This window comes from Neofelis nebulosa, chromosome 2, assembly GCF_028018385.1.
Source record: "Neofelis nebulosa isolate mNeoNeb1 chromosome 2, mNeoNeb1.pri, whole genome shotgun sequence".
Taxonomy (NCBI): domain Eukaryota; kingdom Metazoa; phylum Chordata; class Mammalia; order Carnivora; family Felidae; genus Neofelis; species Neofelis nebulosa.
In genome coordinates, this window is record NC_080783.1 from 61823447 (window position 1) to 61845986 (window position 22540).

Here is a 22540-nt window from a genome sequence, read left to right on the forward strand (position 1 = left end):
TACACTTAAAAAGAAATACTTTTCTCAGCAGTTGCTAAAAATGGCCCCAGAGTAGCAGTGGGACTCTGCTAATCACAATTCTGATGGGTCCCCAGTAACCTGAAATTTTGATCTCTAGTACTATTTTCAACTAGAGTCCTAGAAGTTCTCAGAGAGTAGCTGATTCTATGTCTTGTCATGAGGAAATTTCAAGATCCTTCTGAACCATCTAGTTGTTGTGATAAAGGATATTTATAGGATGGCATGGTAGTATTAAAAGAATAACAGAGTCAGCAAAAGGGGTTCCTACTTGCTAGACTGTGAAAAGAGAGGCATGAAAAAAGAAAATAATAATAATGATTACAATGCTTTGAGTCTGTGAAAGGTCAAGCAATACTTCAGAGTTTTAATATAAATTGTACAAAATGTTGTACTGTTTATAAAAGAATAGCTATAGTAAGATTTTTCTGGAATTTTAAAATATAGGGAATATATCAGGGAAATGCAAATCAAAACCTCACACCTGTTAGAATGTCTATTATGAAAAAGATAAGAGGGGTACCTGGGTGGCTCAGTTGGTTGAGAATCTGACTCTTGATTTTAGCTCAGGTCATGATCCCAGGGTTGTGGGATTGAGCCCTGCATCAGGCTCTGTGCTGAGTGTGGAGCCTGCTTAAGATACTCTCTCTCCCTCTCTCTCTCTCCCCCTGCCACCCCTCTCCCCCACTCACACTCTAAAATTAAAAAAAACAAGATAAGAAACAATAGCAGTTGGAGAGGATGTAACGTAAAGGGAACTCTTGTGCATTGTTGCTGGGAATGTAAATTGGTGCAGCCACTAAGGAAAACAGCACGGAGGTTCCTCAAAAAATTAAAAACAGAACTACCATATGATCCAGCAATTCCACTACTGGTTATTTACCCAAAGAAGATAAAATCACTAATTTGAAAAGATATATGCACCCCTATGTTCATTGGGGCATTATTTATAGGAGTTCCTAGAGACAGAAAACAGACTGATGGTTATCATAGGGGAAGGGGGTCAACTATATAGTGAAAGTAGTAACTAGATTTACTGCAGTGGTCACTTTGTAGTGTACACAAAAATTTTAATTTTTTTTTCTTTTTTTTTTTTAGGTGAAAGCAGAGTTTATTGAAGATATAGAGCAAACAGATACAGATGAACTGTCTGGGAGACTGAGAGAGGAAAGAAGCACGAGTCTCATCACTGCTTGGGGTCTGGGTTTTTTTTATTGAGGATGGCAGTCTCGTGTATGTGTCCTCTCAGGCATCCAAGAAATGGTTAGAACAAAGATGAGGGCTCAGGTTCTCTTCCTAGGAGCCAGGGGGTCTTGGTGTAGAGATGTCTAGCTCTCGTGGCCTGCAATGCACATATGATAGCTTCATCCAGTCATTCTCACCTGGGCCTTCCTTAGATGTCATTTATTCTAGAGCGTCATCAACTCCTTGTCCCTTACAAGAAGGGCTTAGGCTGTTTTCATTATAAGGCATGTGTAATGTGGGGTAGAGATGCAGGTCCTAGCAGGAAGAGAAGCCAGAAAAGAAGCAAAGGGGAAAAAAACCAGCTTTTTCCCTCATGGCGTCCCCTTCAGTTTCCCTGTCTCATTCCCTGCTATGGGATTTTTATCATCCTTATTCTTAAGGGGTGTTGAAGGGTGAAGCTCTCATCTCCTGTAGCTTCTTCAGGCTGAAAGGGATTGCAGGTCCTACCTAATGGGAGGCATAAAAACCCTGAGCTATCTCACTACAGGAAGGGCTCCTAGTTGCAGATATTTTTGAGTTGGAGGCATGCGTGAGGTCTCATCATAAGAATAGGATGTTTCCTACAGTCATCATTGAGATAATTTGTCTGACATCTTTACACAGAGCATGTAGCAACAATAGTCCCCATAATAAAAAAGACTAGCATAATTACTATCATAGCTAGTAGAAGTGTTTTCCACCAAGACTATCCATGTCCGCTAAACCAGGAAGAAACCCACTCACTGAGAGAATGAGAAGAGTCAGACATTGCTTTAATTTGTGTGTGCATGTCTGCTAAAACTTTTGATAGAGATTAGAGTCATCTGGGATATATACATAACATTTAGTCTCAATATTAGCATAAGTGTCTTCTTGAGCTGTAGTCAGGATATCAAGGCTTTGGAGGGCCACCTTTTGAATTTGTGGGTGACAGCATGTCGGGTTTGGCGAAAGGTGGCTACCATATGCTTGACTACAGTCTCTATTTGTAATTTTACACGTATAGAGGTGGCTCCTGGGACAAATATGGCTAAGGAACAAAACCATCAAGAGTTCCTCTTTGCCTCACGTCTAGCCTTAATAATATTCTATGAGGAATCACTGGCAAGTACAGCTGACACTAATCTAATGCTATACATCAACTTTATCTCAATAAAATATAGGTACTAATCTTATATATTTCTTCTGTTAAATAAATGTTTGCTTTAACATTTACATGTTTAATGAAAATACAAGGTACGGAACAGAGTATACAATATACTACATTTGGTGTAAGGAAGCATTTATTTATTTAAAAAAAAAAATTTTTTTTTAAGATTTTTTTTTTTTAACATTTATTTATTTTTGAGACAGAGAGAGACAGAGCATGAACGGGGGAAGGGGCAGAGAGAGAGGGAGACACAGAATCGGAAACAGGCTCCAGGCTCTGAGCTGTCAGCACAGAGACTGACACGGGGCTCGAACCCACAAACCATGAGATCACGACCTGAGCCGAAGTCGGATGCTTACCTAACTGAGTCACCCAGGCGCCCCTGCATGTTTGCTTATTTTTATGAAAAGAAACAACAGAGGCATAACCTAGAAACTAAAAATAATGATTACTTATAGGGGCAGGGTGGAATTGGGGGAGGGAAGTAACAGAATGGAAGGACTTTTATGGATGGCAGCAAAGTTTCTCAGACTATATCTTTTTATATAGTTTTGACCATTAAAACATACACATTTTACAACTTCAAGAATAAAGTCAAAAGGGAAAAAATAAACCTAAAATTGAAAAACTAAAACAAATGAACCTAATTACATAAAATTGGTAACCTAATGACACAGAAAAATAATTTCAAGCAATCTTTGAACACATTACTCTGATAGTACACTTATTGGGCTGTACACTAAGGACAAAAGGAACTGCAGAGAAATCTTAACCTTCACACTGTACTTTAGTTTTCAGTAGTAGCATTGATATGGCAATTTTAAGATTATCACATATATATTATAGGATAAAGTTTCACTAGGAATCAAGAAGTTCAGTGGGAGCCAAAAGAAATACAAATATAAAATCAAAGAAGAATTGGGGCTCCTGGGTGGCTCAGTCGGTTAAGCGTCCAACTTCAGCTCAGGTCATGATCTCACGGCTCATGAGTTCGAGCCCCGCACTGGGTTCTGTGCTGACAGCTCAGAGCCTAGAGCCTTCTTCAGATTCTGTATCTCCCTCTCTCTCTGTCCCTCCTCCACGTGCATTCTGTGTCTGTCTTTCTCTCTCTCTCTCTCTCAAAAAAAAAAGTTAAAAAAAATCAAAGAACAAATTTAGAAATACGAGAATGAACTAAAAGGTTTTTGTTTTAATATATTTCCCAGCTCTGTTCACCAAAAATAAAGACACCCAGATGCATTGAGCACAACTAGATCTTGGTCTATGTTTTGGGTTGAAATGTGCCCCTCAAAAAGATATGTCGAACCCCTAACCCCTGGTATTGGTGAATATGACTTTATTTGGAAACAGGGTCTTTGCAGAGATCATGCTGGATAAGGGTGGGTCCTAAAACCCATGACTGGTGTTCTTATAAGGAGAGAGAGAGATTTGAAGACAACAGAGTGAAGAAGGCCATGTGAAGACAGGCAGAGTGGGCAGCAATGCTGCCACAAACCAAGAAATGCCAAGGATTGTCAGCAACAACTAGAAGCCAGAAGAAGCAAGGAAGGATTCTTTCCTAGAGCCTTCAGAGGACCTGAGGTGGTCTCTGGCAATGCTTTAATTTCAGACTTCTAGCCTCCAAAGCTGTAAGAGATTAAATTTCTGTTGCTTAAAGCTATCAGTTTGTGGTGTTACAGCAGTCCTAGCACACTAACACAGTCAATGAGGGTGTTCTCTCCTTGTCACATCGAGGACAAGGAAAGTAAAAGGTAAACCTAGGATACATTATTGTTCCAGAAGAGCAAGGGAATTCCCCAAGACTCTTGGGGTATGTCAAAATGGAGTTCTCACTGGCCAAATTTGGGGCAATTTGAACATCATGAAGAATAATGACTGTAACTATATAATTTTGGATAGATGAAAATCCATGAGTCCACTGTGATTATATATGTGTGCTGACCTCTAAAATATTTTGCCACCTTGGACGTGACTATTAACACCAAATCCTTGCTTGAATACTGATACTTAAAGAGAAAGAGTAAGTATTTACCTTGACTTTTTAGGAGGAATTACAGTTCATCCCTAGGTGATGAGTGAAAGTTTTTATTTACAGAAAAATGTCAGTTATTAAAGGTAGAAGGAATGACAGAATCTTTTCAAATGGCCATTCTGCCACCCACAATGACATAATCGATTCAAGCATTACTAGTTATCTGTAATCACAGAAAATTAAAAACAACCTAAATGTCCAAAGCAGTGAACTGGTTCAACAAATTCAAAGTTCATCCATAGAATGATACACAGGTCAAGTTCTTAAAACTTCAAGGAGCTGTGTGTGTGGGTGTACATGCATACACATGGAACCACATTTTGGTGAAGGTAATGTAGGCACCACATTCAAAAAGTATCACAAGATACAAAATGAAAAATAAGTCTTCCTTTCATCTGTATCCCTCAGAGGAAACTACTGTTTATCAGGTTTTTGTGTGTCCTTCCATATATTCCAAGCAAATCTAAAAGTATATGCTCATGTGTACATTTTTAACATGTGAATACAAATTCTTTATACAAATGAAGCTTTTTATGTACAGTTTTACACTCCTTTTTATCATTTATTAATATATATTGGGAGTTGCTCTGCAACAATACAAAAAAATTCTTTCTTTGTAACACTTAAATTTATGATACGGCCAAACAATGAAATAATATTAGTGTCACCTATCAATTATACATTGTTTCTAACCACTTGCTATTAGAAATAATGTTACACTTGTACATTTGTCATTTTTGTACACATATGAATGTATCTGGTATAAATTCCTAGACATGGAATTGTTCAAGGAGTATATATATTTATTTTTTTAAAAAATTTTTTTTTTTTCCAACGTTTTTTATTTATTTTTGGGACAGAGAGAGACAGAGCATGAACGGGGGAGGGGCAGAGAGAGAGGGAGACACAGAATCGGAAGCAGGCTCCAGGCTCCGAGCCATCAGCCCAGAGCCTGACGCGGGGCTCGAACTCACGGACCGCGAGATCGTGACCTGGCTGAAGTCGGACGCTTAACCGACTGCGCCACCCAGGCGCCCCAAGGAGTATATATATTTAAAACTTTGCTGCATATTGACAAACTGTCCTCCACAAATGACTCCAACAATAAATGACTATAGTTTTATATAGTTTTATATTCTTATATACTTCTATACTGTACTTTTAACAACCCCATTAGTAACTTTTTGATAGCTGATAACCTGAAAAGATGTATCTTAGGATAATTTTAATTTACATTTCTCTTCTCAGTGATGTTGGGCTTTGCCTTCTGCTAGTTAAATGCCAAGCAAGACTCAGTATCACTAGGTGTTCAGTTCAATGAATAACTGATAGATTTTGTCAATACCTATTCAGTAGCAAGGAATAAGCTATATAGAAGTAAAATGAATTGAGTTTATAATTAAATTATGAGAAAACACTGGATGATTACAATAAATAACTATTTATATGACCACTTATTTTTTAAGGTGAAAAAAATGCTACATAGTAGCCATACCTGTGATTTTAATATTACAAGGAATGCCAAAAGGAGCCTCTCCTACAGTTCCAGCAGTCCCACCCCATCTGCATGCACACCCTAAGTCAAGTTTCTGTTGCATGAACTAAAAACAAAACAAAACAAACAAAAACGGTGGCTTTAGCACCCACTTATTTGCTGTCTGGAGAGAGAAAAAATTAAATTCACATGTATCTGACAGAGAAAATGTCTTTATTTAAAGGGACTTTCTATTTATCCTCCCACCCTCTTTTAAAGGTTACTTTGTCTTTCTGCATTTACACAGTTTTGTAGAGTTGAAATCTATACAAGTGCCTTACTCTAAAGCATCTCATTAAAAAAAAAATCATACCTCAGTCCAAAATTCAAGTTATTATAATATGGCAAATTTCAGGCTTCTGTACCTGTTCAATGATGGCTTGGAAGCTATAGAGTCTGACCAGTCCTGAGCTGTACATCACAATCAGTATCCCATGAGACAAGGTAGCATCTGTAACGTTCCCGAAAATCTGAGGGGAAAGGTAGATATCACCTGAGAAAAGACCAGAAGGCCAATCCTCTTGAGTGTTCACAGTGGTTTGTGCTTTGCTTAATATTCAGGTCACCACGACATCACTGCCGCCTAGTATTATAACTTAATTATAATTTAGAGACCTGAAGTTAAGGTGTCATTAGGGTGGTAGGCCACTGGAGTCTCAAACTGGAACACTAATGGGAGTGTAGCATATAACCTTCAAAATGATTCAGCAGCATTAATTTGCCTCATCCATTTGCTTTACAGTTTTGCCAATATCTTTTAATAGCAAATCCTGGGGCGCCTGGGTGGCGCAGTCGGTTAAGCGTCCGACTTCAGCCAGGTCACGATCTCACGGTCCGTGAGTTCGAGCCCCGCGTCAGGCTCTGGGCTGATGGCTCGGAGCCTGGAGCCTGTTTCCGATTCTGTGTCTCCCTCTCTCTCTGCCCCTCCCCCGTTCATGCTCTGTCTCTCTCTGTCCCAAAAATAAATAAAAAATGTTGAAAAAAAAATTTTAATAGCAAATCCTATTCTGGGGTGCCTGGGTGGCTCAGTTGGTTGAGCGACCGACTTCAGCTCAGGTCATGATCTCACAGTCCGTGAGTTCGAGCCCCGCATCAGGCTCTGTGCTGACAGCTCGGAGCCTGGAGCCTGCTTTGGATTCTGTGTCTCCCTCACTCTCTGCCCCTCCCCCGCTCATGCTCTGTGTCTCTCTGTCAAAAATAAATAAACATTAAAAAAAAATTAAAAAAACCCAACAAATCCCATTCTTCATGGACATAGGCATACACTGAGACCATCTAATTCTACCATACAGGATATGCATAGTAAATATAGAGACCTATTCTTCATGCTAAAATGTTACTTATAAAGAGACAGTTTTCAGCTAGAAAGGAAAAGATTGGCTCTGAGAAAGTACTTCTAATGAGAAACAGCCAATTCCAGAATTTTATTATTACTTTGTTCTTTAAATATCTAACACAGCTAGGTGTTTTAGTCATATAAAACCCAAACATGTTAAAGACCAAGCCAACACCTATAGAGACATTTAGACTGGCTAACCTTGAGTAAAGCTTTGGTTCTTTGTTCCCTTTCTGTTTTTGTTCTATGCAACGGATCCTGTCATAATCCTCCACAGAGCTCTGACAAAGAACTTGATTCTGTGCCTATTTTAATATTTACAAAAGCCAACATAGACAAATTTTCATAGCAATGAAAGAACAAGTAGAAATTAAGTGAAAATCTGTTTCTGTTTCTAATTACTTAGTGAAAATTTACTACCCCAATAAATAGCTTAAAGTACATTCTAAGCCAGCCCATGGATAGTCTTTTATACATGGTAAGTGAAAGATACGCTTCAATTCCAACTAACCCTAATCAAAACCAAATCCCTCCAATGATTATTGTAGGCATGTAAAAATAGATAGAAACAATTTATGACTTAGCTAAGTGTTCATTCCTGTTTTGGACTGTAATAAGCATACACAATTACTTAATCCACGAGCACAAAGAAAACAATTAAATTCGTAAGTTATGTTTTTTGTCATCTCTTAGAAGGATAATTATGCTTTCTTTGCTTTGATCTTGACTAGCTCATAATTTTTTATTGGCGGATCCTGGTTTCCCACTTTGAAAAAGAAGACTTGTGTAATTCAAACATATTTTCAAATAATGAGTGCTATAATAAAGTAGCCACTCTATTTTAAAATTTGGTTCATACTTTGGAGTCAACTCTACTTTCTAATTCCAGTTTCTGCATTCACTTAGGATTTGGTTAATTTCCTAGTGGAATACATCATACATTACAAAGTTGTAAACTACTCAAAGTGCCTGGCACAAAGCCAAGAATGAACAAGTAATGATACTATTCATTTGCCTTTATGTAGTTTAGTATACTATGCTTTTACAAAAATTTTTTAACATGTTCATCTTATTTGCTAATGACTATTAGCGGACTCTGAAGATCTGCTTCAGTAATACTTAATTAAAGACTAGTAGAATAGACCAATAAATAATTATCCCCCCAGACTAAGTAACAATTTTTAAATGGAAAGTAGAAGGCTATTGATTCTTTTACTCAAAGGAAGTATGTCCTTTCTTTCCTCCCATATCATGGCCTATAAATCAAGAACAATGACAAGAATAAAACCTAAAACTGAATGAGTTGGAAAACTCACATATTTAATTATAAGGCTGTTTCTGTATCATAAAACAAGTTTTAGATCTATACCTAAAGTTAATATTGCAATTAAATCAGAAGTAAGTTCTTACCTTCTTGCTGATCTCCAGAATCCCTATGAGTGAAAAAGGTAAAACATGGAACACTGCAAGGTACAGCAAAATAGGCTGTTGAATGCCTGCCTACAAGGAAAGATTAAATTATAGGCAGCTCTCAAAAGCATTTCAGAAACACTGTTTTCATGAGTTGAAAACATCCATCTATCCTAGCATACAGTTATGTGGATGTTTTCAATTCATGAAAACCTCCGTCTACGTTGCAAAGTTACTTAAACAGGAAGGCATATGTGTTCAAAATAAGTCCATTAAACCTTTAGCCCTTCAACACACATGCACATACACACAAAAATCTATAAAAGTAAACCTAACAGTAAACATTTAACAATGAAACATATTTTACATACTGTACAAAAACATTTTATCTACTGCATAACAAAATACACTTTCCATATTACAATTACAGCATAAATATATATTTATAATATCTACCATATACCATATAATTAAATTGTTATTATTATACATATATTATGGTATATTAATATAGTATAAGTTATATTGTAAGTTGGAGTTCTAATAATAAAGACCTTAATCAAAAGACACATAGTTATGGTCGTATCACCTGAAAGTAGCATTACACTGACATGTCTACGTGAGATGAGAAGAAATTATCAACAGTTAAAGCCTGAATGATTTGTCTGTTTGGAAAAGATAGCTCCCTTACTTTGAAGAACAAGGTTCAATTTGTTTCCACTATGGAATGTAAAATAATCTGTTGTATTTCTCCAGAGTGGCTTAAAGGGTATTTCTTAAGCTCGTGATAAACAACTTTTATACCATTTTTCAGAAATCAAAGATCATTAGTTCTTTCACAACAAATTTGCAGACAATTTCTTCATTCCATTAATGCTTAAGATTTATTTATTGATACTTAAAGATGTCTACCTGCCGGGCCAATGCTGAACATTTGTTTTGAGCTGACTTGACTGCAATGACTTCTTGAGGAGTGTCCCAGCTCAAATATCTTATAAAAGAATGAGGAGAAGGTTATTCATTGGGATCAGTTTCCTTATAATCAAAATATAATAGTATTTTCTAAATAGTTCTTTAGTTATTTAAATTATAAAACAAAGTAATTTATTTTAAAACAAAAACAACTTAAAATTTCCCTCTAGATCCTTATGCAATAACTCCTATTTAAAAATATATATATATATTTAACTTTAATCCTTCTAGAGTGTCAGTGAATAAACTCTGTGTTTGATCAAACAGTATTCAAAACTTAGAAAACAAAAAACTATTCCTGCTTTAAAATGGAAGTTACAAAAAGCATTAAAAATGTTACTTTCACATTCTGCATGCATTATTCACTCCAAATATATATATATATATATATATATATACACACACACACACACACACACACACACACACACCTATATAGGTGTGTGTGTGTGTGTGTGTGTGTGTGTGTGTGTGTATGAAATTTAAAAACTACTAGTTAAAATAACAGTTTTTAGGGACATCTGGCTGGCTCAGTCAGAAGAGCATGTGACTTGATCTCAGGGTTGTGAGCTTAAGCCCCACATTGGATGTAGAGATTGCTTAAAAACAAACAACAAAAATACTTCTTAGATTGTACTAGGCAGATATTTAACTGAAACAGACTAACCTTCAGGAAAATCAACCATGAAGTACAACCTACATATAAAATACTATTTGCAGAAGGGAAATTAGGAACACCTGGGTGACTCAGTGGGTTAAGTGTCTGCTCAGGTCATAATCTCACAGTTCATGAGTTTGAGTCCTGCGTCAGGCGCTGGGCTGACAGTTCAGAGCCTGGAGCCTGCTTCATTGGGATTCTGTGTCTCCCTCTCTTTCTGCCCCTCCCCTGGTTGCGCTCTGTCTCTGTCTCTGTCTCTCTCTCAAAAACAAACACTTAAAGTTTAAAAAAGATGGGAAATGAAAACGGGAGAGGGGTGGTACCTGGCTGGTTCAATTGGTAGAGCATGTGACTCTTGATCTCAGGGTTGTGAGTTCAAGCCCCACGTTGGGCATGGAGCCTACTTAAAAAAAAAGGGTGGGGGTGATATCTGCCAACTATTACAGGTTAGTTACTTAAGAGTGATACAACAATAAATGATAAAAGGTCTGTTATCCTCAGACCTTCAAAGGTACTCATGAGGAAAGAAAAATAGAATAGGTTTATAAATTGAGATCCAGGTATACAATGGTAAACTAAAAAAAAAAAGCTTGAAATTTCCTGGGCCACAAGTCTCAAATTTATTTCATAGGCTTATATTTACATATGTACATATATAAATAAGATCTTGAGTAATAAAGCCACATTTAATACCTGAATTTGCAATATGAAGCAAGATATATTTTCTCAAGGACTTTTCCAGTAGTTGCTGATATGCGAAATAGCCAATTATGTGCAGTCAGTGCTATGAGTGAGGATTTATAATCTGATGGATTGGGAAGTATTTCCCCCTAAAAAAATAAATAAATAGAAATCAAGGTGTAAAAATGAAACTGGCTGGTCATGAACAATCTGCAGTAATCTATGCCCAAAGAAACTAGCTAAAACCTTAAAGAAATAGCTATGTAAAACCAAAGAGGAAATATTAAATGTACAAATAGAGAATTAAGACAAGGAAAGAAAAGACTGTAGGTTATTATTTTCATCATAACTTATTGAGTTTATTCACATAAAGTGCTTAGACAGTACCTGAAATAATTTATTATTTATTGTTATTTATCATTAAGTAATTCAACAAGTGTAAGCCAATCATCATCATAACAATAGGAGTATTACTAACAATGCTGTTGTGATAACAATGATAACAACAATAACAGTTCTTAAAACCATAAGAATTAATAGTCATCTGCTAAAGGGGCAGCTGGGTGGCTCAGTCAGTTAAGCATATGACTTAGGCTCAGGTCATGACCTCCTGGCTCATGAGTTCGAGCCCTGCTGACAGCTTAGAGCCTGCAGCTTGCTTCAGATGCTGTGTCTCCATCTCTCTGCCCTTTCCCTGCTTGTGCTCTGTCTCTCTCTCTCAAAAATAAACATTTCAAAAAATTTTAAAAAACAATAAAAAGAGTCATCTGCTAGAATAGATGTTTCTTTGTTCTAAGACTGTCTTTTTGACACAAGTCAAAATGGCAAGAGGGCAAATTGTTCCATGATTCACTGCAGCTCTACTCTTAACCCAAATGAAAAGCTAGAATGCAGAATCAAGGCAGCCAAAGAAAAACAGAAGATGGACCTGGTTTTAAAGATATCCTCCGTTGGTGGCTGGGTTGGTTAAGTGTCTGACTCTTGATTTTGGCTCAGGTCATCTCATGGTTCATGAGACTGAACCCCATGTCAGGCTCTGCACTGACAGCATGGAGCCTGTTTGAGATTCTCTCTCTCCCTCTCTCTCTGCCCCTTCTGTGGTCTCTCTCTCTAAAATAAATAAAATAAACTTTTTTAAAAAAGATGCCCTCTGTTGTTAGTGCATTACCCCCCAAAAAGGGAGGTAATGGCTATTTGGGCATACCTGCCACTGATCAGCTGCCACAAGGTGGAAGTCTAAGGCAGGAAAAGAAAGAGAAGCAAAGAGTTCTACTTTAATTTGTAAAATAAAAAGGAAGTTCTTGGGGGGCGCCTGGGTGGCTCAGTCAGTTAGGCTTCCTAAGCTTCCCACTTCAGCTCAGGTCATGATCTCAGGGTTTGTGGGTTTGAGGCCCACATCAGGCTCTCTGCTGTTAGCACAGAGCCCACTTCAGATCCCCTGAATCCCTCTCTCTTTGCCCCTTTCCGGCTTGCACTCTCTCTCTCCCGCTCTCAAAAATGAATAAACATTAAAAAGAAAAAGGAAATTCTACGACAAAAGTTAAGAATAGGGAAGTTAAAATTAATCTACTATTTGCGTTGGCTAAAAAGTGAATAGAAAAGAATAAAAGCATAGGTATTTTATATATGGTTTTAAAGATTTGTCTTTCCTTTCAGTTTTTGTGTTTGTTTCTTGGTTGTGTGTGTATGTGTGTTTAAGTTTAACTACTGGAAGTCTTACACTAAAATCACATATAATGATGTAAACATTTTTAGTCTGTGGCGTCTTACATAAGTATCACCTCCTGGAGATTTTTTTTTAATGTTTATTTGTTTTGAGAGAGAGAGAGAGAGAGAGAGAGAGAGAGAGAGAGAGAGAGAAGAGTGTGTGTTTGTGTGTGTGTGTGTGTGTACACAGGAGAGGCAGAGAGAGAAAATTCCAAGCAGGCTCTGCACTAACAGTGCAGGGCTTGATCTCACAAACTGTGACATGACCTGAGCTAATATCAAGAGTTGGATGCTCAACTGACTGAGCTACCCAGGCACCACTCACTTCCTGGAGATTTAAAAAAAAAAGAATTGGAAGGAGCATATATAATAGGTTTGAGGTATTTTCCTAAACCAAAAGTTGCATTTCACACATTGTCTCAGAAAAGGGTGCTAATTTATTTTTTTTAATTAAAAAAAATTTTTTTTTAATATTATTTTTGAGAGAGAGAGAGAATGCAAGCAGGGTAGGAGCATAGAGAGAGGGAGACACAGAATCCGAAGCAGGCTCTAGGCTCTGAGCTGTCAGCACAGAGCCCAATGCGAGGCTCGAATCCACCAATGGGGAGATCATGACCTGAGCCCAAGTCAGATGCTTAACTGACTGAGCCACCCAGGTGCCCCTAAAAGGGTGCTAATTTAAATGTAGTTTCACATCAATATGTTAACAACAATAAATGATAACTTTCTTAGTTTTTCTTAATGGAAAATCTTGGTTAACTTCAAATGAGAAGAAAATGTTTAAAGAGAAGTGAGAATAGGAATTAGATTACTAGAAACTCTATTTTTTCAAGGATTGCTCTAAATTTTTTGTGTTTTTATACTGTGTCTTCAAAACTTTTCTCAATTAAGAAATCTGTCATCCTTGGGGTGCGTGGGTGGCACAGTTGTTTGAGCAACCCACTCTTGATTGCAGCTCAGGTCATGCTCTCAAGGGTTAAGTGAGATTGAGCCTCACGTGGGGCTCTGCGCTGACAGTGAGGAGCCTGCTGGGGAATTTCTCTCTCCCTGTCTCCCTGCCCCCTTCCCTGCTGTCTCTTTAAAAAATAAATCAATAAACATAAAAAAAAAAAAATCTGTCACCTTCCTCTCCCAACCAATGAAAACAGATTAAAAGGCTTTAGATATTGGGGGCACAACAGTTATTTTCAGCTTTCAGTAAGAAATTGGGGAAGAAAACAGATGTAAAACTTTCTGATTTTTAAAAACGTGTCTCTTTTTAAAAAGAATAAGTGTAGGGGCACCTGGGTGGCTCAGTTGGGTAAGCGTCCGACTTCGGCTCAGGTCATGATCTCACCATCCGTGAGTTCGAGCCCCGCATCGGGGTCTGTGCTGACAGCCCAGAGCCTGGAGCCTGTTACAGATTCTGTGTCTCCCTCTCTTTCTGACCCTCCCCCATTCATGCTCTGTCTCTCTCTGTCTCAAAAATAAATAAGCGTTAAAAAAAAAATTAAAAAGAGTAAGTGTCTAAGGGAAAAGAAAGCAGCAGCTCTGGAAAACTACAATTTTATGTAAAAACAGTAGTCTTTGACAAAAGAGAGAATTTTAATAGTAAATTCAAAGGATAGCTTCTTTTCTTTTAAACATTATTTTTGGTCACATATTTTAAGTTCTATTTTTCCTAAAAAACAACCAGCCAGATTCAAAAACCTGATTAATTTGCTACAGTATGTCATAAGTACAGTTCTTAAAACACTGATCCCATGAAAAACTAACATGTAGAAATATACCTCAAAAAAGGAAGTCCTATAATCAAGAGTTTCAGAAAACGGTTTGATAATCACTGTGAACATTAGTATTATCGTTAAGTATTATTAAAGGCTCTGAGAAGTAATTCTATAAATAAACTTGTTTAGCCTTTTAAACTCAGAATATTCCAAACTTATTTTGTGTACAAGTCAATTCTCTCAACTCCTCTAGCAAGTAGAAGATGCTATTTATGAAAACACGGTTCTGAAAAATACACATCAGGGCAATGTTAGTCTGTCTGATGGAGTGAGCTTATCTTATTATTTTATTTTGTATTACTTTTATTATTTTATTTTTTATTTTTGACTTAGTATTTTCCTAACAAGATTCACGGAGGAAACTTATAAGTCTACTTTCACAGAGCCATGTGACATAACTGCTGTCCTAAATAAATATCTTATTTTGATAGAATGATCTCTTAAATCAGTAGAATGATCTCTTAAACACTGAGGATAACTCTAAACTAGCTTATATTGCTTGCAAAACTTTTAATCAGTTCATAACTTTTTTCTAATTTTTAAGATTTACAAATAGCATCAAAATTTTAAAATACATTCATAATATTAATATATAATTTTTTAAGATATAAGTTATTTCCTGAGGAAAAATAAGCAAAGGATACACTCTCTCTTCTTGACTTCTTTCAAGATTCAGGAATCACTATGATATTAAAGCTTTGTTCCTTTATACTACATATCAACAATGATCAGTTCTTTTAAGCAAAAAATGCATTAGAAACAAATACTCTAAAAATAAATCTTACCACTGGGCATTCCCATAATAAAGCATCCTCTATTTTTTCTGATTTGGAACATTTTGGCATTTCATAAAGTTTTCTTGGCTCGGATGCAACACTGGAAAAAAAGAAAAATGAATGATTATTCTTCTTATTCATTGAGACAGTGTTTGCTCAGCTTTGAGTGATTTATTCTATTTAGAGATTTGGAATACCAAGATACAACTTGCTACTTTGTCTTCCTTTTCTTAACTAAATGTTAACATTTTTTTCCTGATCACATAATTCAAAAGGAAATTCACTGGAAAAACATCTGAAAAATACAGTAACATAGATTAGAATACTATAAAATTATAAAAATAACCATTATTAACATTTTGGTTCATTTTCTTCTGCTTTTTCTTTATATGCATATACTTACCTGCAGATTATTTTCCAAAGTTGGATCATATTGATTTCTTTCTTTAACCCTGAATGATTACAGTGAATATCTCTGCTGAATTCCATGGCATTCAAAAACTGTTATTCCAATATTGTAAAATGAAAATTAGATAAAAAGAGTCCTTTTATTTTAGAATGAAAATTAATAGGTTAAAAAAGGAAATACCTTTAAGGTGTTGTTGTTTTTTTTTTTTAATTCCCAAACTGCCTTTCAGAAAAATTGAACAAGTTTATACCTCTGCCAGTATTGAAACTACAATTTTTAGGTGAAAAATAGTCCCTTATTTTTAATTTATACTTCTCTGATTACTACTGAGATACGATCATAGATATTTTCCTTTTTTTTAACTGATGTACTTCAAAATTAAGCTACTATTTAAAAAAAATATTTTTACTGCTTGTATTTGAGAGAGAGAGAGAGACAGAGTGCGAGCAGGGGAGGGGCAGAGAGAGGGGGAGACACAGAATCTTCAGGCTTCAAGCTCTGAGCTGTCAGCACAGAGCCTGATATGGGGCTTGAACCCAGGAATGCGAGATCATGACCTAAGCTGGAGTCTGATGCTCAGCCAACTGAGCCACCAGGCACCTTGAAATGTATATATTAACAAAGGGAGAAGCTTCTAGGTTGGTGAACACATGGACATTCAGGGAGAGTAGTGTGCTCAAAGAGCATGGATATTCCATGCCCTTTCGCATGTAACTTGCCTATGCAACTCTTCCATCTGGCTGTTCTTGAATTATATCTTTTATTATCAACTGGTAATCTACTAAGAAACCAATCACAAAAGACACATACTATGTGATTCAATTTATATGAAATGTCCAGAACAGATGAATCTATAGAGACAGAAAACAGACTAGCAGTTGCTGAGGATGATGTGGGTATTGGGGCAATAGCTAAAGGCAATAAACTTTCTTTTTGAGGTGATGAAAATGTTCTAAAGTCAACTGTAGTGTTGGCTGCCTATATGAACCGCAAGGGTTCACCAAAATTCCTATCATTGAATGAACATTCAACGAACTAAATATCATCAAATTGTATACTTTAAATTGGCGAATTGTATAGTATGTGAATTATATCTTTTAAAAAATGTTTATTTATTTATTTTTGAGAGAGAGAGGCAAAGAGAGAGGGAGACAGAATCACAAGCAGTCTCCGCACTGTCAGTGCAGAGCCTGACATGGGGCTCGAATCTAGGAACTGAGAGATGTGACCTGAGCCAAAATCAAGAGTCAGGTGCTTAACCAACTGAGTCACCTAGGCACCAGTGTGTGAATTATATCTTAATTAAGCTGTTAAGAGAAAGAAAATGTCTAATATTTTTTATAGAAGCAAAGCATGGTGTTTAGAATATGCTTTAAAACACTTCGTAAAAAGATAAAGGAAAAGTGAGCAATGGCGTAGATAAGCAAATGCAGCAAAATTTGGATCATCTTTGAATTTAGGTAATTAGTACATGGGTGTTCACTACACTGTTTTCTCTGAAGCATGTTCGAAAATTTTCTCTCAAAGCAAAGAAAGGCACGTACTTCCAAAACAAAACATAGAACTTCTTCCCAGGGCACGTAGGTGGCTCAGTCAGTTAAGCGTCCAGCTTCAGCTCAGGTTATGATCTCAAGTGTTGAGAGTTCGAGCCCTGCTTGGGGCTCTGTCGCGCCAGCTCAGAGCCTGGAGCCTGCTTCAGATTCAGTCTCAGTCTCTCTCTCTCTGCCCCTCCCCACTAGCATACTGTCCTTCTATCTCTCTCAAATATAAACATTAAAATTTTTTTTTAATTTAAAGAAATTTTTCTCTAAAGCAGCATATAATTAGTAGATACCTGACTTCCTTGACTCTGCTATCTTCTAAGCAGAATAAAACACTACACCATACTCTGAGCAACCTATCATTTTGCCTGCACTATAAAGTAAATTCATTTTAAATTGGTACTTGCAAAGATGAAACCTCTAACTTTGGGTTTAAGAAGATTTTAAAATTATACCCATTTACCACTTACTCTTCTTTTGGGCTCATTTTTCCATTCTCCTATTTCATTAAACATTGATAAAGCACGTGGTTCTATAAAAATGAGTCAAGATCAACAGTGAGGTGAATTACAGGAAAAATGTTCACCAAGATACCTGCTGACACAGCACCGATAATTGTCAAAATATATTCTTCCTCTCTCATAGGCTATAGGTGACTTGGAATGAGTTGTCCAAACATTCTTAAATTTAGTACTTTCCTGAAAGACACAAGGAATTTTGGTTTAGGAAATAACTCATAAGTCTCTACCCTGCAGCAATATTAAGTGCGATAATTAAATCTACAGTTTTCAAAGTAATTCCACGTACGTTATTTAAAACATGTTCATTTCTCCCTCACTCTGTCCTCAACGCTTTACGCGGTGTGACCAAATTTTAGGAAGACTGTTTGCAGGAAGACATAAGAAGCTTAAAACTAAAAGCATACGGTGGTTCTATTAATAGCTATTTAGTAATTCCCCAGGTTCAGGGCCTGGATACCCCTGTCCATCACCTGTGATCTTCTTAAAAGGAAGCGCTAACGAGTAAAAACTGCACCCCAGCAGGAGGCTTAGCCGCCAGTCGCCCCTCTGCCCTTGGCCCCATTCCCAGCAGCCGGCGGTCACCTGGCACACCAGCACCCGCAGGATGCCCAGGTTCGTCCTCTGCACCACGCCTGCGTCCCGCGAGAAGAAGCCCAGCGCCCGGCGGCTCAGCTGGCGGCACACGTTGGGTTTCTGAGTTGGGCCCATGGAGGCAAGGGCCGGGGGCGGGGTTTGCTGGGCTGAAGAGGGGCGCGCCCCTCGCTTCCGCGCCAGGCAGCGGCCGTTACCTTCGAACCTCCAGGCCCCAGCTCATCCAGGGGCCCAGGAAAAGCTGACGCGGGGAGCCGGGCAGGGAGCACACGGCAGTGGGGGGAGGGAAGGAGGGGTTGGCGCTGTCTGAGCGCAGAGTAAAGGAAAAGATACCCCTCCCGGCCTGCCACTCAAACACTCTGCAAGTCTGGACCGGGCTGCGGACAGTGCGACGCCCCCGCAACGCGCGTCCTGCCGGAGCCGTACCCTCCTCACCCGGAGAGGTAGTTCCCAGAGCCCTTTGAGGGAACCTGGCTCCTTCCCAGAACTACAATTCCCATCAGGCGGCAGGAAGAGAGCTCGGGTGCCGGCCCCGCCCCAACCAGCCGAGACCCCGCCCAGCCCCTCCTCCTCTGGCAGTGCGGAGGCTGCGCCGTGGGGCTCGCCCCCCTTTTCCGGGTCTGCGTACCGAGCGGGGCAGAACCCTAGGGGCGCTGTGTTGCCGCCTCCTGGTCTCGCTTCGCTGTGTAAACCTTGCCGCCCGGTTACCCTCGAGTCTCTCAGCTCCCGACTTTCGCTCTAGGAGGCCCTGGCCGAGCGCCGGGAGGGGCGCTGTGTTGAAAGCCACCCCCCTCTTTCCAAAGCAGTGTCCTGTGCTAAAGGTACGGCCCGCGGCTTTCCCTTCAGTCGCACGTTGGACGTTGTGGATGAGGTTGACGGTTAAACATTTCGGGTCTAGAAGCACAATGCTGTTGTAGTAGGAGTTAGTGGTGGAAGATGCTGGCATTCCCACCAAACTAGGATTGACTTACTCTCTCCTTTTGTGGCCTGAGGGGACACAAGGCTGGTTTTGCGATAATTGCTGCCTTTTCCTTCCTCTCGCCTCTTTTTTCTCTTCTTTTGCTAATAAAATATGAAATGTTTACATTCTTAATGGACTGTAAGATACTCCACGTTGATTCCTCTAAGTAGAAGGTAACTTGGTCGCCTACCCCTGCCTATAGGGTCAAAGTTCCCCCTACACTACATTTTCCGTAATCATGCACTACATGTGCCCCCGGGGATTGCTTTGCAAGTCCGTTAAGGGTCGTGTCTTTGCGTCTCCCACGTGGGCTTGACATGCCACCTCTCTTTCATACGTGGGCAAGGGAGTGATTGCATTTGACTGACAGCAAAGAGTGCAGTACTGGGTGAGTGCATTGGGTCACAATTTAAGTGTTTGGTAAAAATTGTGTCCCGGATACCCAGGGTTCTCTATTGTTAACTTAAAATATTTCCTTCAGGGCTTGAGCTTTTGCTGATTTTTCATGACTTATTTACAGCATACTGTGGAGCGCTTTGTATATTTTTAGAGCGCACTATAATAGTTAATTTGGTAATTCATGAATGCAGCTGTCACTGAGAAGACTGGGACCCAGAAAGGAGAACTGGATTTTCTTTGGATGAAATGAAATTCAAATCATTGCTGACTTAAATTCATCATCTCTCTTTTCTCATCCCCCTTCACCCTCACTTGTTTGTCTTCCTGTTGTCTTTATCTCACCACCAAGTCACCCAGAGGGCAGTCATCCTGGATACCCTCCCTTTCTCACCCACAACCAAGTCCTTTTGATTCTCTTTTCCATCTCCTTTTTATATCCCCTGCGTAATTTAGGGCCCCACCACTTCATCACATTATTATATTAAGTACCCTCCTTTCTGCCTTACTTAAGTACTTTCAATTCGAATTCTCCATCCTGCTGCCAGAGTGATTTTTCTAAAGCACAAATTTGTCATTTCCTTATTAAAATCTTTCAGTGGCTCCCAATCACCCAGAGCAGAATTTCTCAAGCCTGAGTGGATACCCAGGATTCTCCATTGTTAACTTAAAATATTTTTAGTATGTTAAATATATGCAAATATAAAACTATATATACACTCCTTATGTTGTATATCTTATACAACTATAACTCCCGGTTATAAGTTAAATGAAGCACAATTATGAAACAAATAAATTCAAATGAATACTTATTCATTGTTACCAATGAGACAGTTTTTGTTGGACCTGATATGCTCCAAAAGCAAATATTCACTGTCCTCCATAGCATAACTTCTTTACAAAAGCCCTGTCCATATTGTACTTGTGTTGAGATTACTCAGTGCCTTCACCTCTTTTCTTTTTTTAAACCACGGCAAAGCCTGCCTTTGTTCAATGTGTCATGATTTCATTTGATCTTCACTTGTCAAACAACATGATTTACACAAAGTAGTCCCCATTTCTTTCTCATTAACCTATGCCAGTGACAAATGGTACCATTTGTTTGCCAGTGCAATGCTAAACACAAACATGTAAACTGAAATCTTATGACAGTATTCAATTATAAGGGGGTCATTCAGATAATCCAGAGTATCCTTTTTAAAAAAATGTTTTTGTTGTTGATTTTTATCAAGTTGTACAAATCCCTAGGGGTCTGAATAGGTGCCATACAGGACAAAATCTGAATCCCTTAATGTAGTGTACAGGGCACTTCTATCTGCATCTTGCCCACACTTTCAGCCTTATTTCCTTGTCCATCGTTACTTAACATTTGCTCTTGTGGCTCTGACATGTTGCTCACTTACTCAAGCCAATGGGTCTTTCAACTTTTCTTTGGAACTCCCTCCCTTTCCTTCTCTTGTCTGTTTTATCTTGTAACTTATCCCAGGTATCACACCTCCACTCACACTTTTCCCGACCCCTTCACTTCAGGTATAGACTTGGTTCTTCTAACATGTTTCTCTGCATACATTGGTTGTAGCACTGTATTAGAATTATTGTTTGTTGGTCTTCCCAACACATTGTTTTTATGCTTTTTTTTTAATAGGCTCTACACCCAGTGTGGGCTTGAACTCAGGACCCCAAGATCAAGAGTTGCATGCTGTACTGAGTGCCCCCCCAACATACTGTTTTTAGAGTAGTCCATTCGTTCATTCGACATACATATGCATTAACCACATTTTAGGCAGTATACAAAGGATGCATATGTATGTTGAATAAATTGACTGTTCTAAGGACATTGTATAGAATCTATTATTGGCAACTAAGTACTTTCAACATACATGCAGATTTAGTCTCCCTTTTTTCTTTAAATCAGTAGAAAACCACAGTGTTCATAAGAAGAAATAACTTTTTAAAAACTTGAATCCCCAACAGTTCTACCTATAAGTAGATATTTTTTCCATTTGTTGAGGGTAAAATGGCATGCACAGATATCCCTAGTTTAGGATTTGAAAATGACTTCTCAATTTAAGACCTAGAACAAACATTGTTTTTTTGTTTCTTGTTTTTCTTTTTCAATCTGTGTCATGTGTTTTAACAGAATACTTAGCTATCTTTACCACGATGTTTTTTAATATATATTTTGTTAAATTTATTTTGTTAGTAATCTCTACACTCAATGTGGGGTCAAACTCATGATCCTAAGATCAAGAGTCACATACTCTACCAACTGAGCCAGCCAGGCACCCCTATCATGATATTTAAAGACAAAGAGATATGAATTCAGAAGTTAATAAAATGCTTTTTGTTCATGTTCTTTGTTTAAAGAAGCATGGTAAAGCACTCAGGTTATTAAACTTGAACATTTGTTCAGAGATAAATTGTTCAGAGACAAAACCACAAGAGGTCATTCATTCAGCATGTAATTATGTTCATGTACTTTGTGCTGGGAACTATTTTGGCATAGGGTATAACAGTGAATGGGATAGACAAGGCCTCTACGTGTGGAGGGAGTTAGACGATAAATACATAGATTACAAAAATGAAATTTCAGGTAGTGATAAGGGCCGTGAAGAAGACAAAACAGGGTGATGTGCTTGGTAGAGTATGGTTGGAAGCCCTGCTTTATTTTAGCTAGAGTGGTCAGGGAAGGCCTCTTGCAGATTGGACTTCTGAGCTGAGACCTGAATGATGAGGATGAGTGAGTCTGCAAAGAATTGAGGTTAGAGTAGTCCAGGCAGAAAACTCTTGAATGCAAGGTTCCCAAAGCAATAACAACCTTGGCTTATTCTAAAACTGTCAGGCCAGTGTGACTCTC

General features: G+C 38.2%; 2 protein-coding genes across 11 annotated transcripts in view; one reads left to right on the forward strand and one right to left on the reverse strand.

The window, feature by feature from the left end:
- Positions 1-18795, reverse strand: part of DCAF17 (DDB1 and CUL4 associated factor 17) — a 45686-nt gene extending 26891 nt beyond the window's left edge. For 4 of the 5 annotated variants that reach the window (XR_009257268.1, XM_058714188.1, XM_058714204.1 and 1 more), the window contains exons 1-8: positions 18318-18795; positions 17809-17912; positions 15274-15364; positions 11028-11164; positions 9617-9695; positions 8705-8794; positions 6324-6428; positions 5920-6025 (exon numbers count right to left, since the gene is read on the reverse strand). Coding sequence is in view for 4 of the 5 variants with exons in the window: in XM_058714188.1 (XP_058570171.1) it covers positions 5920-6025; positions 6324-6428; positions 8705-8794; positions 9617-9695; positions 11028-11164; positions 15274-15364; positions 17809-17912; positions 18318-18443 (838 nt within the window). In the remaining variant the exon portion in view is untranslated. Of the gene's footprint in view, positions 1-5919; positions 6026-6323; positions 6429-8704; positions 8795-9616; positions 9696-11027; positions 11165-15273; positions 15365-17808; positions 17913-18021; positions 18281-18317 lie in introns of those variants that run through there. The other variant, XM_058714217.1, reaches the window with a different exon arrangement.
- An 8-nt stretch (positions 18796-18803) lies between these two features.
- The window catches only part of METTL8 (methyltransferase 8, tRNA N3-cytidine), a 98263-nt gene continuing 94526 nt past the window's right edge, over positions 18804-22540 (forward strand). For 2 of the 6 annotated variants that reach the window (XR_009257280.1, XM_058714227.1), the window contains exon 1: positions 19124-19147. The gene's annotated coding sequence lies outside the window, so the exon portion shown is untranslated. Of the gene's footprint in view, positions 19148-22540 lie in introns of all 6 variants that reach the window. The other 4 variants (XM_058714266.1, XM_058714256.1, XM_058714262.1 and 1 more) reach the window with 4 other exon arrangements.